Source organism: Panthera pardus, unplaced genomic scaffold (assembly GCF_024362965.1).
Source record: "Panthera pardus isolate Hobbes unplaced genomic scaffold, ASM2436296v1 HiC_scaffold_20, whole genome shotgun sequence".
Taxonomy (NCBI): domain Eukaryota; kingdom Metazoa; phylum Chordata; class Mammalia; order Carnivora; family Felidae; genus Panthera; species Panthera pardus.
Window position 1 is genome coordinate 80,442,337 of NW_026526766.1, and position 17,512 is coordinate 80,459,848.

The 17,512-nt window shown below is 56.6% G+C and overlaps 1 protein-coding gene across 13 annotated transcripts in view; it reads left to right on the forward strand.

Moving 5' to 3' along the window:
• The window catches only part of DAB2IP (DAB2 interacting protein), a 187,712-nt gene that overhangs the window by 138,188 nt on the left and 32,012 nt on the right, over positions 1–17,512 (forward strand). The window contains exon 1 of one of the 13 annotated variants that reach the window (XM_019453959.2): positions 3,645–4,184. The exons of 10 other annotated variants lie outside the window; for them this stretch is intronic. In XM_019453959.2, the coding sequence (XP_019309504.2) occupies positions 4,015–4,184 (170 nt within the window). In that variant the 5' untranslated portion in view covers positions 3,645–4,014. Of the gene's footprint in view, positions 1–3,644; positions 4,185–5,996; positions 6,109–9,677; positions 9,853–17,512 lie in introns of those variants that run through there. 2 more of the 13 variants (XM_019453960.2, XM_019453961.2) reach the window with 2 other exon arrangements.

Consider the following 17,512-nt stretch of genomic DNA (forward strand, 5'->3'; position numbering starts at 1 on the left):
CATTGCAGCTGCTATCCAGAGGCGGCCCTTAGTCTATTACCAAGTTTGTGTTTCACCTTCGGCAAAATAGGGCAGTTGTCTCTTCAGCGGCTCTTGACCATGAACAGCCAGTCCCTGGGGCCGACTCTCCTGCAGGGCATCTGTCTCCAGTCCCGTGCCCACCTTTGTCCCACAGACTCATCCTCAGGCAGTGGGTGACATCAGCACCCTCCTCTAGCCGAGCCAGTTCTGGGCGGGTCAGAAAGGGCCTCCATCATCTGTATGGGCTCTGGAGAGAAGAGAGCAGTGGCCACAAGAAAGGTCCTCCCTCCTGGGTTGTGAACACGTCTCTCCCGAAGGGGATGTATAAGCATTGTGTGGAAGTGTTCCTTGACAATCTTGGGGCTGGCTCTTGCACACCGGGAAAGGGGAAGCTCCTTGAGGGAGGAGGGTTCCAGAGTTCTCCAGAGAGCCTAGCCCAGTTGGTGAGACATCTTTAGCTCTAAAAGGTGATGCCACATCTGGGCTCTGAGCTTTCGGGAGAAGACTGGCCTGCAGGGTGTACATGTTCATCACCCATTTATTTGAGTCCCAGGACTTGGAAAACCAGAGCTGAATGGACCCCAAGGAGGGGGGCCTGCCAGGGCACACAGCAGGACCCAGTGGAGCACGGGCAGGAGACAGGTCAGGAATTCCGGAAGAGGGAGGGGGAGATTTTGTACTTCCTGTGCCTGGGGACCCTGGGAAAGGCTTTCCAGAGGTGGGGGCAATTAAGCTAGGTCTGGAAAGTTGAATGAGAATGGGAAGTAGGGGCTGGAGGGGAGGAGAGCCCCAGGAGCCAAGGTGGAGCTTGGAGGAAGGGCAGGGCATGCCTGGGGCCGAGCAGAAAAGGCCAGCCCGAGGCTGGCTGCTAGTATGAAGGGGAGGTGCAGTGCAATGGGTAGGTAGGACCTAAAGATTAGGAAGGCCTGGCTCACTGGAGGTGCTAGAACCGGGAGGGTCTGGATCCAGGCAGCCTCTGAAATCCCCCAAGTCACTGTGTGCTCTGTGCTTTTACATATCATTCAAGTTGACTCTGAAAGGAGCTTCCAAGAGGTTATGCAGTCCTCTGAGCTGAGGCTAGAAGGGTATGGAGGAAGAAGCTTTTATCAAGCGGCTGGTGAGCGTGGGAGCCTGATGGGATTCTGACCGCAAATACAGGCTTGTTTCCTTTTTTTTTTTAATTGAAGTATAGTTGGCATATAATATATTGGTTTCAGGTGTACGATATTGTGATTTGACAATTATATATGTTATGAAAAGGCTATGTTTCTTTCTGGCTTTTGACCCCCTTCCGTGACGGCTGTTGTACTGAGAAGCCCCTGTCGTAGGGGCCTATTTTGTCATAACAAAATATTAGAAGTAGGTGGAGCATCCGGTAGGATGGCTTCCTGCCTGGGGGAAATCTGGGAAGGCCTCCGTGAGGAAGAGGTGTTGGAATTGGAGATGGAGTCAGAGGACAGGATGGGTAACAGGTTGTCTGGGGCGAGGCACATCTACTTTCAGATGAAGCTGGGTCAACTTGTGCAAGTGCCCGAGTTGCTCTGGACTTGACTGCTTCATCGGTAAAGTGGTCACATCATTGGCCTTGCCTGTTTGAGCCAGATTGAGTTCAAGCGGGAGGTCTGTTGAGGGCCTGCACCCTAGAGGAGATGCTTGGGAGATGTTCTCTGTCCCTCCTTCCCATAGCCTTGGCTGCTCTGGGAGCCAGAGGGGCTTCTTCTGCCCGAACATGGCCTCTCTTGTGACTACAGTCTCACCTCTCTCCTATTTTGAAATTTTCACGAAGACTTTGGGTAGACTCAGACGAAAGCTGTGAGCTTAAGGAAGGGCCCCTCGGCCTAGGAGCCCCCTGGGCTCCGTGGGTACCTGCAGGCCTCATTGGCTCATCTGTGGCCAGAATCACCTGCGGGAGCTGAGCCCAAGTGAGGACACAGCAGGGCACAGAGTGAGTTACAGACTTTCCAGTTTGGGGCTTCCCACTGCTGTGACACCACAGTCAGACCTCTTCAGCAGCCTTTGGTGCCCGAGTCCTGGCCCAAGTCCTGCCTGCGTGCACACAGGTGCTGGGCAGTCTGGCCCCTGATAGGAGTTCAGTTGTTTGCGGAGGAACTGGAGCAGGCCGAAACCACCGTGGACTCAACTGGGGCCGGTGGTGCCTCTGGATATAGAAGCTATGGAGTAGGCAGGACCCCAGGCTGGGGCTTTCTTCCCCCACCAGCCTCTCTTTCCATATTTACATGGAGGGATTGGGTACCATTATCTCATTGTATCAGGAAGCCGGGCGGCAGCACCCCCTGCCCCGTGGAGGCTTGGGGGGGGGGGGGTGGGGGGGGCTGGAAGAGGAGGTGTTCCCTGTGTGTGGGAGAGGCTCAATATGTGGGCTTCTCAAGTGGAATGGAAAAGGGGGTGACTCCAGGCAAAAATGTTGGGTTGACTGGGGGTGCCCTTCCCAGGGGGATTTGTGTTTCAGTGAGGGCTATGTGAGGGTGGCTTGAGGATGAATCTCCAGGCCAGCGGGTGGGGTGGCACTTGGGTCCACGGTCTGACCGGGGCCGTCTGCCCCCACAGTCTTCCCAAACCTGGGCAACTGACCTTGCTCACGGAGTGTCTCCTCCCTCCAGGCAGTTAATCCTACACCTGCCCTGCTAGTCCCACTCAGGATATGGGTGCTTTCCTACAGGAGAGGAACCTGGGGGGAGAGGAACTTGAACCAAGGACGGAGTTCAAGCAAGGCCTGCTTCCTCTCGGCCCTTCTGGTGATTTGGGTAGGCAAATCCCTTGCCTTGCCGGCACCTCCGCCTTTGTTCACACTTTAAAAATGTTTCAATGGAAGTGCGTGGTGGGAGGGGTTGGGCCCCCCCCCCCCCCCCGGGCTGCCGCTCGGAGCCGAGGAACCTGGGTGTGGCCTCCGCGGGGGCGGGGGCGGCTGGAGCACAGCGGAAGGTGGCTGCAGCCTGGGGCAGCTGGCCGCTCGGACCGGCCCCTGACGCTGGGCCTGGGAGGGGCGGGGCCTGGGAGGGGCGGGGCGTGCGGCTCCCAGTGGGCGGGCTCCCGGGCCGGCCGCTTCCGGCCTGGGGAGTGGGGCGTGGCGCCGCCCGTTGGAATGCGCCGGGAGCCGCTGGTGGATGGGCGCTTGGCGCGCCCCCCAAGTTACCCCACAAGGCTTGCAAAGCTGTGGCTGGCCTGCTGCAGAAAGATGCTGAAAGATATTCATTTAGCACACACTGATCCGAGGTGTTCCGGGCTTACCAGGGTGAACAGGTCCCTGTTCTCACAGACCTGACATTCTTAACGGTGGAAGAAAAGGGGGGCCAAACATGATGATTTCAGATCAGGAAAAACGAAGCTGGGTGGTAACTTGGGGGTGGAGGTGGAAGTTACTCCTTTAGCTGGAGGGGCCAGGGATGGCCTCTCCTAGGATACTTGATAGGAGACTTGATATGAGACCGGAATGAGGCGAAACCAGCCTTGCCCAGAGCCAGAGGTGCTCGGAGGGAATAGCAAGTGCAAAGGCCCAGAGGCGGGACTGGGGCAGGATAGTACGTTGGGCGGAGTCAGCACTTTATGGGAGGAGCCTGCAAGGGACCTCTCTGGCTGAGGCTCCTCCAGCTTCCTGGACCCAGAGCTTGATGCCAGGTCTGCACTGTGCCCAGGTGCTCCGGAAGACTTGCCTGTGGCTGGAAGCAACTGTTGGTTTTCTGGAGTCTTTCTAGATTTCTTGTACCTGGAGGTTGTGCCATGTGGTTACATGTATGGAAGACTGTAATTTTCCACTTGTTCCCTGGAGAACCCGGAAATCTCTAGATGTTGTCACCGTTGTTTTTTTTTTTTTTTTTTTAAGTAATTTTTGAAATTTCAACTTGGAAGACAGATTCAGCATGTGCTTTGCAGGAAGGGGAAGCACGCCTGAACACACCTCTTAGATGCTGGCCCGAGCTGAGAGGTCCCCTGATCCGGCTGGGAGAGGCACCCGGCTGCACACTGTTTTCGGGAATGGGCCTCTGTGGCCTCGGACTCCTTGGTGACAACCTTGGCAGGATTCTGGGCCGGGCCAGAGCACCTGCTCTGTGGAGACCCGGCCATCCTCGAAAACCAGATCTGGCTCCCAGGCCCCTAGTGTCCAGACCGGGGTCATTTGAGAGGCCTGCGCTTCCACTGCTAAGGTCTGTGGTGGGCTCAGTGGGAGGAAGGGGGCACAGGAAACTTCCTCCCTGGTGGGTGGGTGTGGATCTGGCTGGAGGGTGTGGGGCTGTTGCTCCAAAGAGGCCCAGCTCCGGGACCCCATCTGCCCTCAGGCCAGGCTCTCCTGGGTGCTCTGAGAAGGTCTACTGTAACAGCTAGCCCAGGCCCCTTCTCGTGCTGGTCCTTGGGGACTGAATGGGAGAACCCCTCGGGGCTTGGGAAGAGTGAAGGTGCCGCCGGGGTTGCTAGGCTGGCTGCTCTCTCCTGGGAATCAGGCCCTCTTCTGAGGGAACTTCAAGTCTTTGTGGCAGGGTAGAGAGAGGCCCAGGAACATAGGACCAAGGAGGCCAAAACAGTCTAGGCTGTGGGGTGCCTGGAAGGTGATCTGGGCCTAGGGACCTGGCAGGGTTGGTGAGGTGGGCTTTGACCCCAAGCTGCCCAGTGAGGAGCCAATGAGAACCCTCGGGCTTCTGTTCTCTTAGCCTGGGGCTCCTCGCACGGGTGAGGAAAAGGGCAAAGCACTGCCTCTTAGAGACAGATTTAATAATCCTAGCCTGTCTCTCTGGCAGTTAGTATTGCAGGAGAGAAGCTTTACTCCTAAAACTTTTATTGATCCAGACACTAATAAAAAGTAAAGGGTTTTTTTTGGAGCAGGGTTTTTTTTCTTTTTTTCCTACTAGCGCAAAGAACATCAGAGCCCTAAAACACAAATCTGTTTTCCTTCCTCTCTCTAGATTTGGAAGGGTGGGGGTTTGGCCTTGTTCAGATTTCCTCTTCAAGAAGCCTTCCCTGACTGCGCAGACCTGTAATCATCCCTCTGTTTTCCAGCAGTTAACCAAAGCTGCCATTTGTGCATGCTGTCTGTCCCCCAGAAGGGCTGGTGGAGGGGGCGGGGAAGGTGGGGGGAGTTGTAGAAGCCTGAGACCCCCTCGGGCAGTGAGAGTCATCTGCCCTAGGAGACAGTAAAGGCTTGACTTCTTGGTCTTTCTGGATTTGGTTCTTTTGCTGCCTTATTCTTCATTTCACACATTTCTTCCTGAGCTCTCACACCAGGAGAGGGAGGGGCTCTCCAGAGTCTCCCTTAGGATGCAGAAATTCAAGACCCCGCCCTGGCCGTGCTGGAGAGACAGACGATCATAAATAAGTGGAGAAACAATGTAATTCCAGATGGGGTGAAGTTGCCCTACTGAAATGTAAGTCAGGGATTTTTGTCTGCTTTGTTCAGCACCTGGATTCCCAGTGCCTAAAATAGTGCCTGGCACATAGTTTGCGCTAAATAAATATTTGCTGGCTGAATGAGCAGAATGCTATGAAGGAAACAAGTGTTTCAGTGGGGAGTGATGGGGGTGGGGCAGGACCTGTGATAGACGGGCTCTTCGGGAATAACTGAGTTCCAGGAGCAGCCTTTCCCAGACAGGGGAGGAACAAGACCTCCCACCAAGGGAGCAGCAAGTACAAAGTCCCCAAGGCGGGAAAGCAGAGGCTGAAAGGGAGGGGGCGGGGGTTGGGTTTGATGGATGAGGTCAGAGTAGGCACCTGCCTTCCTCCACCTGGGGAAGAGTGTGGATTTATTCCGAGTGCTGGAGGGAGGGCTGGAAGGGTTTCTAGCCCAGGCGTTAAATAATCCGATTTGTGATTTGCGTTTCTAAATCATCCGTCTGGCTCCCTGGTAGGGAGCAGGGGCCAGGGGGGGTGGGGGTGGGGGGGCGGTGAGGCTCCTGGCTGGGGCAGGCAAGGGAGACTTTAGAGGTGGTAGCAATAGGATTTGCTGATGGATTGGATCCTGAAGGCCAGGGAAAGGGAGGGCTTCTGGCTTTTGAGGCTCCTGAGACTCCACTTGGGACATTTCAGGCTGGAGCTTCTATGAGGCGTCCAAGAGGAGATGTCAGCCCAGCGTGCAGATGTGTGAGTCTGGAGCTCAAAGGACGGGAGGGCTGGGGATAGGATCTTAGAGGGGCCTTTGAGCACACTAGAGTAGGTGAAAGCAAAGGAGCAGATGAAACCACCAAAGCAAAGTGTCCTGCTAAAGGAGAGTGCCCCCTTGGAGAGCCTGAGCAATTCCAACCCCTGGAGGAAAGGGCGTGAGGTGGCAGGGAAGGAGTTGGGAGAACCTCAGTGTGGCAGGGAGGCTCTGGTGACCTGGGTTTCAGGGAGGGTGTGGGCTGTCCTCTGTCAGCAAGGAGAGGATGGAAACTGTGCTTGGCCCCGGCCCCATGAAGGCCCTCGGGGACCATGGGGAGAACCACTGGGATAGGACAGGTGTGTTGGATAGAAGAGGAGGCTGGTGTTAGGGAAGGGCAGGAAGAACCGCCCAGTCCCTGGGAAGCAGGGGAGGATCAGGTGGTGGCTCAGACGTTCCTTCTTTGTTGGGTTTACCAGTGGCTGGTGCTCCCATCGAATCCTATAAGCAGAATCCTTGGAGGCTGATGCAGAGGGCTGGAGGGGCCCCCTGAAATGCTCTTTAGCGGTTCTCTGGGCTTTTCCTTCTCCCTCTCTCTGCAGGGCTCCCTAACTGCCCTGTAGTGGCTCATTTTTTCCTAGCCTGTGGGACCGCCTGTCCCTTTTCTTCCCCCTCTCCCTATTCGGTCTGTCTCTGGGTCCAAGGCCCCTAGAGAAGAACATTGTAGAGCTAGGTTTACTTAGAGGGTCTTTTCACTTTTCCCAGAGCACAGCTAGGGTTCATTTATACTGATAGCTTTGCTCTGGAAGGCTCTTTTGTGGTTTGGCTTCCAGAGAAGTTTGAGATCTTTTTCAGGGCATTTTGGTAGCCAAGACCTTGACCTCCCCCAAGGTTTGGCTGGCTGTGCAGGGAGTTTAGAAAGTGTTTGGCTTGGGGGAGGGACCCTAGGGTTGGGGACAACCTAAGTTCTAATGGTCCTCAGGTGGGTTCTCAGTATATGTTGAATGAATAAATGACACTCAGATATTTGTGTCCTTGGGCTGCTGGGTTGTTTTGTTAAATGCTTCCTCTGCATCTGGTTAATCAGTGTTACATCTGCTACCTGCAGGGGATAGAGTATTTCCTTGTTTTACACCCGGAGAAACTGAGGCCCAGAAAAGTGAAAGGTCTTGTCCAGAGGTTATAGTTGCTAAGTAACACCACCAGAATTGCATCCCAGGCCTGCAACACTCCGCCTCCCCCCCACCCTGACTCCCGGCAGTGAGACCATCCTTACTGACTAACCCTGTGGGTGAGGAGGTGATGGTGGGGTGTAGGGCACCGGGTCTCTCACTGCCCCTTACAAATAGTGGTCATATGCTCTGCCAAGGCTATAGGACATTCCTCCTGACCACCTGTTTCCTCTGGTACTCCATATCCTCCCATCTTTTAGCACAGGCAGGCCTTAAAACTGGTCAAGCCTTGGGGGCTCTTGGAGCCAAGGGAGCCCCCAGCTTCTGGGAGGCTGTTTGTGTAGCAGGTGTGGGGTGGCTTGTGTGGCTGTTGCCAAACTCCCCACAGGAAAGCAAGCTTGGCTGCCTAACATCCCATGGGAGACACCTGAGATGGAGCCTACCCCCTCAGTGGGGAGTGTGGGGAGACCGAGACCTAGAGAAGGCAGGGGTGGGCCTGGGTTCTCCCTGGAAGGATGAGGAGGAGGCCTTATGCTCCCTCCCAACAGGCCAGGTGGCTTTTCTCTGTTGCTTCCCTCCTCCTAGCAGACCCCAGTTAGCCTGGGAGCAGTGCAGCACAGAGGCAGGCTATTTACAGGTTTCTAAGGATTTGGGCCACAGCCCACCCTTTCCCAGTCTCCATGGCTTTCTGGCCTGGATGCTTCTGGGGGAGGGCAGGCATCTGGGAAGTTCTACGGGGTGGTCTTGCATGGTAGTCACTGAGGATTCCAGTTGGACCTCCACCCCACCTTTTTAACAGGAGGAAACTGAGGACTGGAGAAAGAAGTGACTTGCCCAGGGTCACTACCTGGGAAGCCTTTTCCCACTTTGTGCCTCCTAGCAGATCCTGGGGCAGCCTCCTTCAACCTAGCTAATCCGGCTGCTCTTTCTTAAGTGCTCACTTTGAGCCGGGCCTTGTTCTGTAATTCATCAATTTCTCATAGCAACCCTGTTGTGAGGTTAAGTGTCCATATTACAGAGGGGGAAACAGGTGACTTGTCCACAGACACCCACGTTGTAAGTGACACGGCCCAGATTTGAACTGTCTGGCTTCAGAGCCCGTGTTCTTAAACCAGCAGCCTACCCAGCTTCAAACTTGATTGATTACCAGACTTCCCAGAAACAGAAACAAGAAAGGTAATCTTTGAAGGAGCTGGCCCTTTCAGAGTTAGGCCTGAGGACGCTGCCTGGCCTTGGCCTTTCTGATTGATAGAGGATGGCTGAACAGCACCTACAGTGTGCCCAGCCACTCCAGGTGCCAGGAAATGGCCCACCTTTCTTAGAGGGCTGGTTAGGCCAGGTACCAAGGCCCAGGCAGTGAGGTCTCTCCTTTCTTCCCCCCTGCCCACTTCTGTTCTAGCAGCTGGGCAGGCCCTGCCCACCCTTGGATCCTAGGGGCCTTAAGAGAGCCCCAAGTCCTGCAGTCCTACCTCCATTCTCATGGACAGTGGAGGGGCCTTAGCCAGCTTGCCTGAGCCCTGCGCTCAGAAGGACGGCTCTCCTCACTTGTCCCCACCTCTGGCCTTACAGCCTTTCAGGAAAGGAATGAGGGCCTGAGTGTCAGGTGCCCGTTCCTGCAGGTCTGTGGACCTGCCTCTTTCCTCTCCTTGACCTCCTCCTCTCTCCTTTTTCTGTATTTCACCCTTACCCAGCGTTTGTCTATCTCCTGCCGTGTTGTGTCCAGGCATGATTTCCAGTCTTTTCATCTGTAAGAAGGGAAACAATACAACTGGCTTCACAGGGTTCTGAGGCCCAGACAGAAAGCCCAGTGGTTGGGCACCTGCAACAAGTGAGTCCCCATGTAACCCCTGCATTTTACCCACGAAGGAAAGATGCTAGTGGGTATGGAACAGGTGGGACCTAAGGGCCGGGGTGGGGAAAGCGGGCCTCCCTCCGGAGGGGCCAGGTGGGAGCAGGAAGCCTGGCTTTGCCTGGGCTCACCGGCTTTGCTGCAGCTTCCTCGATGGGGTCCAGGGAATGCTTGTCTGTGGAGTGGCTGTGTGGAATCCTGGGACAGTGCTGCGAGGCGTGAAGCGCTGTGTCTGGCACATAGTGAGCGCCTAAGAATTGTGGCTGCGGTGTCCGCTCTTAATTCTGCAGATGCAACCGCGTTTTGGGGTTTTGGGGGTTCTTCAGGTGAAATTTGGGTTTTTAGTATTGTGCATTTTGTCTGGATCTTCCTGAGAAGCCCAAGGCCTCCATTCTGGTCATGACTTCGGGGGAGTTTTTTTGGTTTTTGCGGTCTTGGTTTCCTGTACCGAAAAAGGGATCTGTGCCTTTAAGTCCCCGGCAGCCCCGAGTGGGACACTGGCCCTTTAAAAGCACATTACAGAGAGTTGGAACTTAGCCTTTGTTTAACTAGCAGTGATTAGTCCCAGCGGACAGAGCCGGAGTGGTATGTCTAGGACCAGAGCGCGGTTGGACTGGCTGGGCCCGGTGGGGGACGGCGGGCAGACCGGTGGCTGGCGTGGCCCTCGGTTTCCCCCGGCTTGGCGATCCTGGTGATCCTGGTGATCCTGGTGGCCGTGCTGAGGGATGGTGAGTGGCCTGATTGTCCTGACCGGCCTGAGCGGAGGTTGGAATGCGGGAAGCTGCCAGCCCCAGGGCCCCTGACCAGTGTCCCGGGCCCAGGGAGACCCACGTGAGATGGGTGGGAGCAGGCTGGGCAGAGAGGGGTTGTCACAGGTAGCGATCTTGGGGACTCTGTTGTTCTCCAGTGATGGTGTCTCTGTAGACATGTGCCGCCCGCCCAGAATGTGGAAAACAGATGAGCCCCGCCAAAAAGCGGAAAACTGAGAAGTGTTGCTGCCGGTTTTATTTTTTAAAGAGAGGAAATCCAGTGTCGGGTGCTTCTTCCCACAGTCAAATCTTGGGCCTAACCTCTTTGAGAACCGGGAAATGCTAGGAATGGCCGAAAAGTTTTCTGAGCGGAGGATCTTGGCCTTTGCTCTGAGTCGCCCCACCCTGGGCCGGGCTGGGTGGGGCCGGGCTGGGGTTGGGGGGCCATGTCATCTCCACCCCAGCCCCCCAACCCCGGAGCCGGGCTCCTCCGCCGCCGCCCACCCCCCTCACCCCCCCCTGCCGCCTGTGTCTGCTCCCTGATCCGTGGGCCTGCAGGCTGGGGGCGGTGGAAGACCTGGAAGGCTGTTCTGGGCCCGGGGTGTGTTCAGCTCCGGCTTCCATGTCTGAAACAGCGGTTGGGAGCCAGGGTACTGTGAGGTGGCAGTCTTTCCTGGGGAAGTACCTCTGTCTCCAGAAGAGGCAGGGATTCAGCTTGTTATGAACTGTCTGGTGGAGGGATCGCGAGGGATAAAGGAGCCAGTGCTGTGAAGTGCTAAGCACTGTCCCTGGCTTGTTACAAGTCTCCGCGTCCCTTGGTCCCAGCCACCTTTGCTGTCACGACCGGGAGGCCGGTGGTGGATGGGACTCCTTCCAGCAAGGTGTCCTTCTCACCATTTGCCAGATGGGGGAAACGATCTACCTAGGGTCGCACGGGAGGTGACAAAGGCAGGGCTCAGTGTATAGTTCTGGTGACCCAGGGTTTCTGTGAGTTCCTTGAAAGTTGCTGCATGTGCTCATATGATTTCTGTAGTTTTGGTGAAAGCCTGAGGCTTTGACAAGCAGTGACGATAGTTTGGAGCTAGAGCCCAAATTGCCAGGCCTCCAGCCCTGCCCTGGTGGCTGTGAACTGTGACCTGGGGCAAGCTGCTGGACCCCTCCGAGCCTCCACTTCCCAGTGTGTGAGGGGGTGGGTGGTGTGCATGAGGCAAACCCTGGAGGGAGTTGTCGGTTTTGCGGGGGCATGTGTCGTGGAGGTGGTGGTCTTTGAGCCAGGATTGATGGGTACAGAGAACTTGGCTGCTGGGAGCATTCCAAGCATCAGTGGACAGCCCAGTGCTGCTGGGTTGAGAGGTACCTGGGAAGCTGTATTTAAAAGCGTGCGACAGAGGTGCCTGGGTGGCTCCGTTGGTTAGGTGTCCGACTCTTGATCTCAGCTCAGGTCTTGACCTCAGGGCTGTGAATTCAAGCCGTGCGTTGGGCTCCACGTTGGGTGGAAGCCTACGTGAAAAAATAAAGTATATGGCGTTACTGGTTGGAATCCTGTGCGCCAAGTGGCAAGTGACATATTGGGCTAGTTTATCCTAGAGTCAGCCAGTGCGGGTGGGAAAAGATGGTGGGCTCTCAGCGTCTGGCATGTTGTCTGGCCTTGGAAGCCCTGCAAAGTCTTGAGGTGGCTGCGCTTGCGTGAGCATCAGAAGCCCACATTTAGGAGACCCTTTGGCTGCCTCCTGCCCTTCCCAGGTGTGGGGTGTCGCAGGTGAGGCAGGCATTGTAGCGCCACAGGTGGCTCTGATGCGTGGTCGCTAGGAGCAGGAGGAACTCAGCAGCTACACCCCAGTCTTTGACATCTTGAGTTCCTGCCTTTGTTGGTGGCCTGAGAGCCTGTGGCTGGCAGCCGCCCTCTCCTGCTGTGTTGCTGCTGTTGAATGATCCTGGCTGTTTCCTGCCAGTTACAGTCTGGGAAGCAGAGCTCTGGTGTCCCACCCGCTGGGACACCCAGATAGCGGGCTTTGGGAGGAAGAGGGAGCCGGCGTCCCAAGGTCCCCGGACTCAGTGTTGGCATACTGGAGGCACTCAGTAGCTATATACTGGGGTGCTGGATTAACTCAAACCAGCAGTGGGGGCATAAGCAGGGGCAGGAAGGGGCAGAGTGCCCAGGGAAGGGTAGAACCAGGGCTGGTCATAGGGCTCACTGCATGTCAGAGGTGGTGTCATCCCCATTTTACAGATGAAAAAACGGAGACCTAAGTCACGGAGCTTTGTAAGGAAGGAGACCTCACTACATTAGACTGGTCATCAACCAGCATGGTGCCAGGAGCTGGGGCTGTGGTGACAAATGGCTGGTCCTAGGTTGAGGCAGGAAGCTTGGTGCCCAGGAATGGGGGAAGGACAGTCCCCACATCGCCTTGTCACCCTAATCTGACAACCTGCACAGAACAGAAGGCCACATGGCATGGCGCTTGGGTAGTAGGGGGAGGGGATGAGAGGGGAGAAGATGCTGCCTGTGCCCCGCCCCCAGCCCCCTCCCTCACATTCCTTGGAGGGGCCAGCTGAACCTAGGAGGGCTTCCTGAAGGTAGAGAGCTGAGAGGAATTAGATAAGCCAGAGGGGAAGTGGCTTCCGTGGGATGGAAGTCCTTGGTTTTCAGCTCATTTGTTTTTAATTTCATCATCTTTACCCACTTGGGTCATGAGTCCCCAAGGCCGGAGGCAGCTGTTGGAGGTATTTATGGTTGCTGCTTGGGGCGGGGGACAGGAGGGGGGCGTTGTTGGGGAACCAGTCAGAAACCAGTCCCATACTCAGTTGTGTGATCTGCGGGACCAAGGGGGTAGATGGGTGTGTTCACATGTGTGAGAAGGAGACAGGCACAGACTCAGCTCGCGGGGAAGGAACACGTCTGCCAGGGCCTTGAACCATTCTCAAGAGTCGTCTAAGTGGAGAAGGTGGGAAGGGCATTCGAGCACAGGCCCAACCTGCGTGCCGCGGGGTACAGTCCAGGTCCTCTGGGGCCTGCCATGTCAGCGCCTGAGGCCCGGGTCAGAGCTTTGGGTGCTGTGCTTCTGGGGCTGGGAGTGGGGGCTTTACTGGGGGAGGATGAGGGAGGCCGAGGGTTTGAGGGTGTCATCCTTGATCTTTCTGAGCACCCTGGCTAGGCTCTAGGCTGTTTCTCCTGGGGACCAGGAGCAGGAACAGGAGGGGCGCTTGGGCCTCAACTCACTTTCGATTGGCCCAGATCTCATCCTATTCAATGAGTGTTGCTCAGATTCTCTTCTTTTAAAATTCAGGGCACTTCGCTGTTCTACTGAGGTTTATGAATGTTTAAAAACTGCTTTGCGGTCCCCAAAGTAATTTGACAAGTCTGACAGCTATTGATTAAAAACCCAAAATTATTCAGGCTGCAGGATGACTTGGGGGATTAGATGGAAAGTTTTTTGTTTCTTCACACTCTGCATGCCCCTTGCCCCCCCAGCCCCCCCAAAAGAAAGTAAGATGTGCGGAGGTAAATGTGTTCCCGAATGCTTTTTGAAAACTCCGTTAGGGCTGCAGAACCACACCGGAAATGGCGGGGGTGGGGGGTGGCCAGGACACCGAGGGGACCAGAACCAGTACTCCTCACGTCCCTGGTCTCTTCCCAAGCACCGTGACCCCAAGTCACCTGCAGGCAGCAGTGAGGTATCACTCTGAAGGTACTGTGGCTGTGGTGGCAGTGGGAGGAGTTGTAGTATTTAGTATCCGGTCCCTTATGTTCTTCGAGAGTTGACGTGTCGGGGCTTTTGTGGCGCTCTTGGAAGCAGGTGAGGAACTGTAGCCTAGAGAGGAGGGAGCTTGTTCAGAGCTGTGCAGCAAGTCTGTGGGTTTAAGGGAAAGGGGGGCCCAAGGTCACAGGCAGGTTAAGGGCGGACAGGAGCCCAGGCCCCCCAGGCCAGGTTCCCCGCCCTCCTGTCTCCCTCTCAGTGAGGGCCTGGCCCAGCATCACGTAGGTACCAGGACTGTCCAGCTGAGGGCGATGTGGCCATTAGGATCCCAGCTCTCACTTCTGGACCCTGTGACCCGCCCAAGCCACTCCACATCCCTAGCCTGTTGCCTCTGGTGTCTTAAAGCTTCCTTCATCAAGTCCTTGGATTTACCGGGGTAGGCATGGGAAAGGTCACTCCATGAGCTGGGGCTCCGAGGACCTATTTGAGTGCCGGCTCCCCCGTCTGCTTTTTGTGCGGGGCCATGTTGGGAGAAGGCCATTGTCTTGGCAGGAATACTTGTCACACAGCTGGGCACATAGTAGGTGCTTAAGTGGTTGTTAAGTGCACGTGGCCACAGTGTCGATCATTAAATCGGCATGTCTGGGGCACTTCCTGGGAGCCAGGCCTCGGGCTGCACCGTAGCCATAGCATGTGATGAGCCATCCCATCCTCCTGTCCTGGTAGTCAGGGTGTGGACCCTCCTTTGCCAGCTCAGCCCTGCAGTATGAGGGGAGGCACGGGCTGCAGGGGTAGGGTGAAGGCTGGAGACCAGGCACCCGCCAGCCCAGGGCTCAGTGTAGCCCTCAGATAGGGTCACACCAGATCTAGTGACTGCTAGGACTGCCCCCCCTTGCCTTGGACTGACAGAATGCTGGGCCGAGAGGGGCCATGCCTCCAGGCTCTGTCATCCCAGGAAGGCTTCCCAGGCAGGGCAGGCAGCCTGCCTGCCTGCCTGCCTTTTAAGGACAGGCTCTGTCTCCCCTGGGCCATGGGAGCCACCAGGCAGCTGCATTCTTCTCCCCTCCCCTGGGGCCCCAGCTGGGCCAGAGTGAGCACTGGCCTTCTCAGCAGTGAGTTCCCAGGCCGGAGGGGCAAGGCTGGGCCTGGGGAGAGAGAGCATCTGCTGGATGTTCCCGGTGGGGTGCAGCCCTGTTTGTGTCCCGGGACGCGGTGTCCTCCCCCCTGACTGCGCTCCAGCACCGGGCTCCTTCCGCTGTGGGCAGAGGCTTCCAGCACAGCTCCCTGGACCTCCTGGCATGTTCTGACATGACTCCAGAGTCCACAGGTCCTGCCAGCCCCCAGGTGGGCACCTCCTCCATTGAGACCAACCTTGGCCAGGACTTTTACCCCCTCCAGTCCTGGTTGTGGCCATGGGCAGTGGCAGGGGACCACACAAGCATGAGTGGGACATTGGGTCGGGGAACGCTGTGCTCAGGAGTCACGGGCAAAGGGGCTAAAGTGGCCCCCTCAGCAGGGTATACTGACCACCCTTTCCTTTCTTTCAGGAAATTAAGAGCTTTTTTTTTTTTTTTGAGGCATCCCAGAGCATTTGGGGAGATGTAATTTGTCCCCATTTTGCAGATGGGGAAGACTTGAGGCATGGAGAAAACGAGGGACTTGAGTGGTCAGAGGAAAGGAACAGAGAATGACCTGAGGGGTCCTTATCACCCCAAATGTCAGCAGCGTCACCCACCCCGGAAGCTTTGGCCTTGCTCACAGCTGCCCCCCTGTTCCTACTGAGGCAAGTGTGTAGAGCAGACAGAAGGACTGGAACTGTCATGAGCGGCTGGCATTTATTTACCCCTGCTTTCTGGAGCCTCTCCCCTGCACTATCTTTTTTTTTTTTTAAGGTTTATTTTTGAGAGAGAGAGAGAGACAGACAGACAGACAGAGTGAGTGGGGGATGGGCAGAGAGAGAGGGAGACACAGAATCCCAAGCAGGCTCCAGGCTCTGAGCTGTCAGCACAGGGCCCAGTGTGGGGCTCGAACCCATGAACCGCAAGATCATGACCTGAACTGAAGTTGGACACTTAACCCATTGAGCCCCCCGGGCGCCCCTCCCCTGCACTCCTACTTGATCCTTACAACAGTCCTGTAAGGAATGTATGTCACTCTCCCCACTTACAGATGGGGAAACCGAGGCCTGGAGAGTTGAATGACTTACAAATGATCAAGGCTGAGTGGTTTTTGAGGAATGGCTGGGCACTGGTGACACCAGGCCCTCCTGCCCTCCTCCCTGTTCCCAGCTGTGGGTGGGGAGGGTATATGTGTGTCTGCCCCTGGGGCTTACTCCACTGCCTACCTGTGCACCTGGCCTGTTACCCAGCAGCCGTCTAGCAGCGCAGGCATCCCCTCCGCAGCATGTCTAAAGGGGCTCCCAGCTCCTGCTTGCACACTCCCACAGACAGGGTGCTCACTCCTCCAAAACCAAACCAGCTTGACCCATTTGGGGTCAGCTGTGCCTGAGCTACGATTGGCTTCTCCTGGGCCCGGCTTTGCCCTCTGGTGGGGGCATGCAGGGCAGCTCTCTCTGCCCTTTTGAGATTTGGAAGGAGATTCTGAGCCTCTCATTTTCCAGGCTAGACAACCTCTCAGCTCCCCGCGCACCCCCCTTCTCCCCCCCACCCCATAGTAGCTGAGAACGTCCTCCCTGTGTCAGATAGGGCTTTTTAATTATCGCAAGTTTTTGTTTGTGGGTCTCCTCCCTCCTTGAAATAATGGGGAATTTGCTAAACTTCTGTGTCAGTAACCTTTGAAGAGAAAAAAAGGCTGGAGTTGAAAAACAGCTCGTGGGCTGGCTGGAAGGCTATCAGATAAGGCAGTGGCCCAGGAGCTGGGACAATGTCCTCTTGTTCCTGCTCCCCAGCCCTCACAATGAGCTGCTGTGGGGCCTGGCTGTATCTCTAGCAGGGGCTCCCTCGCCCGTTTCCTGGGCAGGGGCTGCCCCACCCTCGCCAGCCCCCCTGGCTCTTCCTCCCGGACCTGGAATGAGTGGGTCATGGTGAGCAGGTCGGCTGCCCGTGGCCTTTGGCTGCTCGGCAGCCTGGGGGTGACAGAGAAGGGATGGGGGCACCGATGGAGCCAGCCTTAGACTCTGCCGGACGGGGCTCGAGTCTCACTTGGCTCACTCGAGTCTCACCCACCCTGTCCTTCTGGGGTGCGGTACCTCAGTCCTGGTGGTTGTCCTGACAGCTAGGTGAGGAGACAGGTGGGCAAGTGGTGTGGCACGGGGCTCAGCCACGTGGCCTGGGTGTGAGCCCTTGTCTGCCTCGGGAGACCGGAGTGGCACGGTGGTGGTGGCCGAATGCGGGCTGGGCTTTGACAGCCGAGAAACAAGGATTTCGTCAGGCAGAGGGGCGCAGGGAGAGGTGGTAGGGGCTTCTGGAAACTGTACTGGCGAAGGCCCTGAGGGGGAAGGGGTTCAGGGCAGGGCAGGGACCAGCTGGGGAGGAGAGTCTAGGTTACTTGTCTGGGTGTGGTGTGAGGGGCGTCTCAGGGAGGGCTCAACACCAGCTTGGAGCACTGTGGCTTGATTCTTTTTGGGCTCTGAGGGCACGGCAGAGGGGCCTGTCCGGCGGAAGGCTGCCGCTGTGGTCTAGGTGGAGGCGGCCAGTGGGGAGGCCCTCCCGCACTGCCCCCCGGGCCCTGGCCGAGATAGCTCTCTGGAGCAGAGGAGTCCAGGGCAGGTCTCCCTACCCTGTGTCCTTGGCTGTCTCATCGATGGTCTGGGAACCATGGCACCATCCCCTTGCCAGGAAGTATGAGGATTCCATGCGATGGAGGTAAAGGCCCGAGCAACTGGCCTTGGTTGGGGAGGGGATCCAGGGCTTCTAATCCCCTGGGTCTGTTTAGAGTCTAGAGAATCAGTTGTGTCTAGGACTCAGGGATGTCTCGGAGAG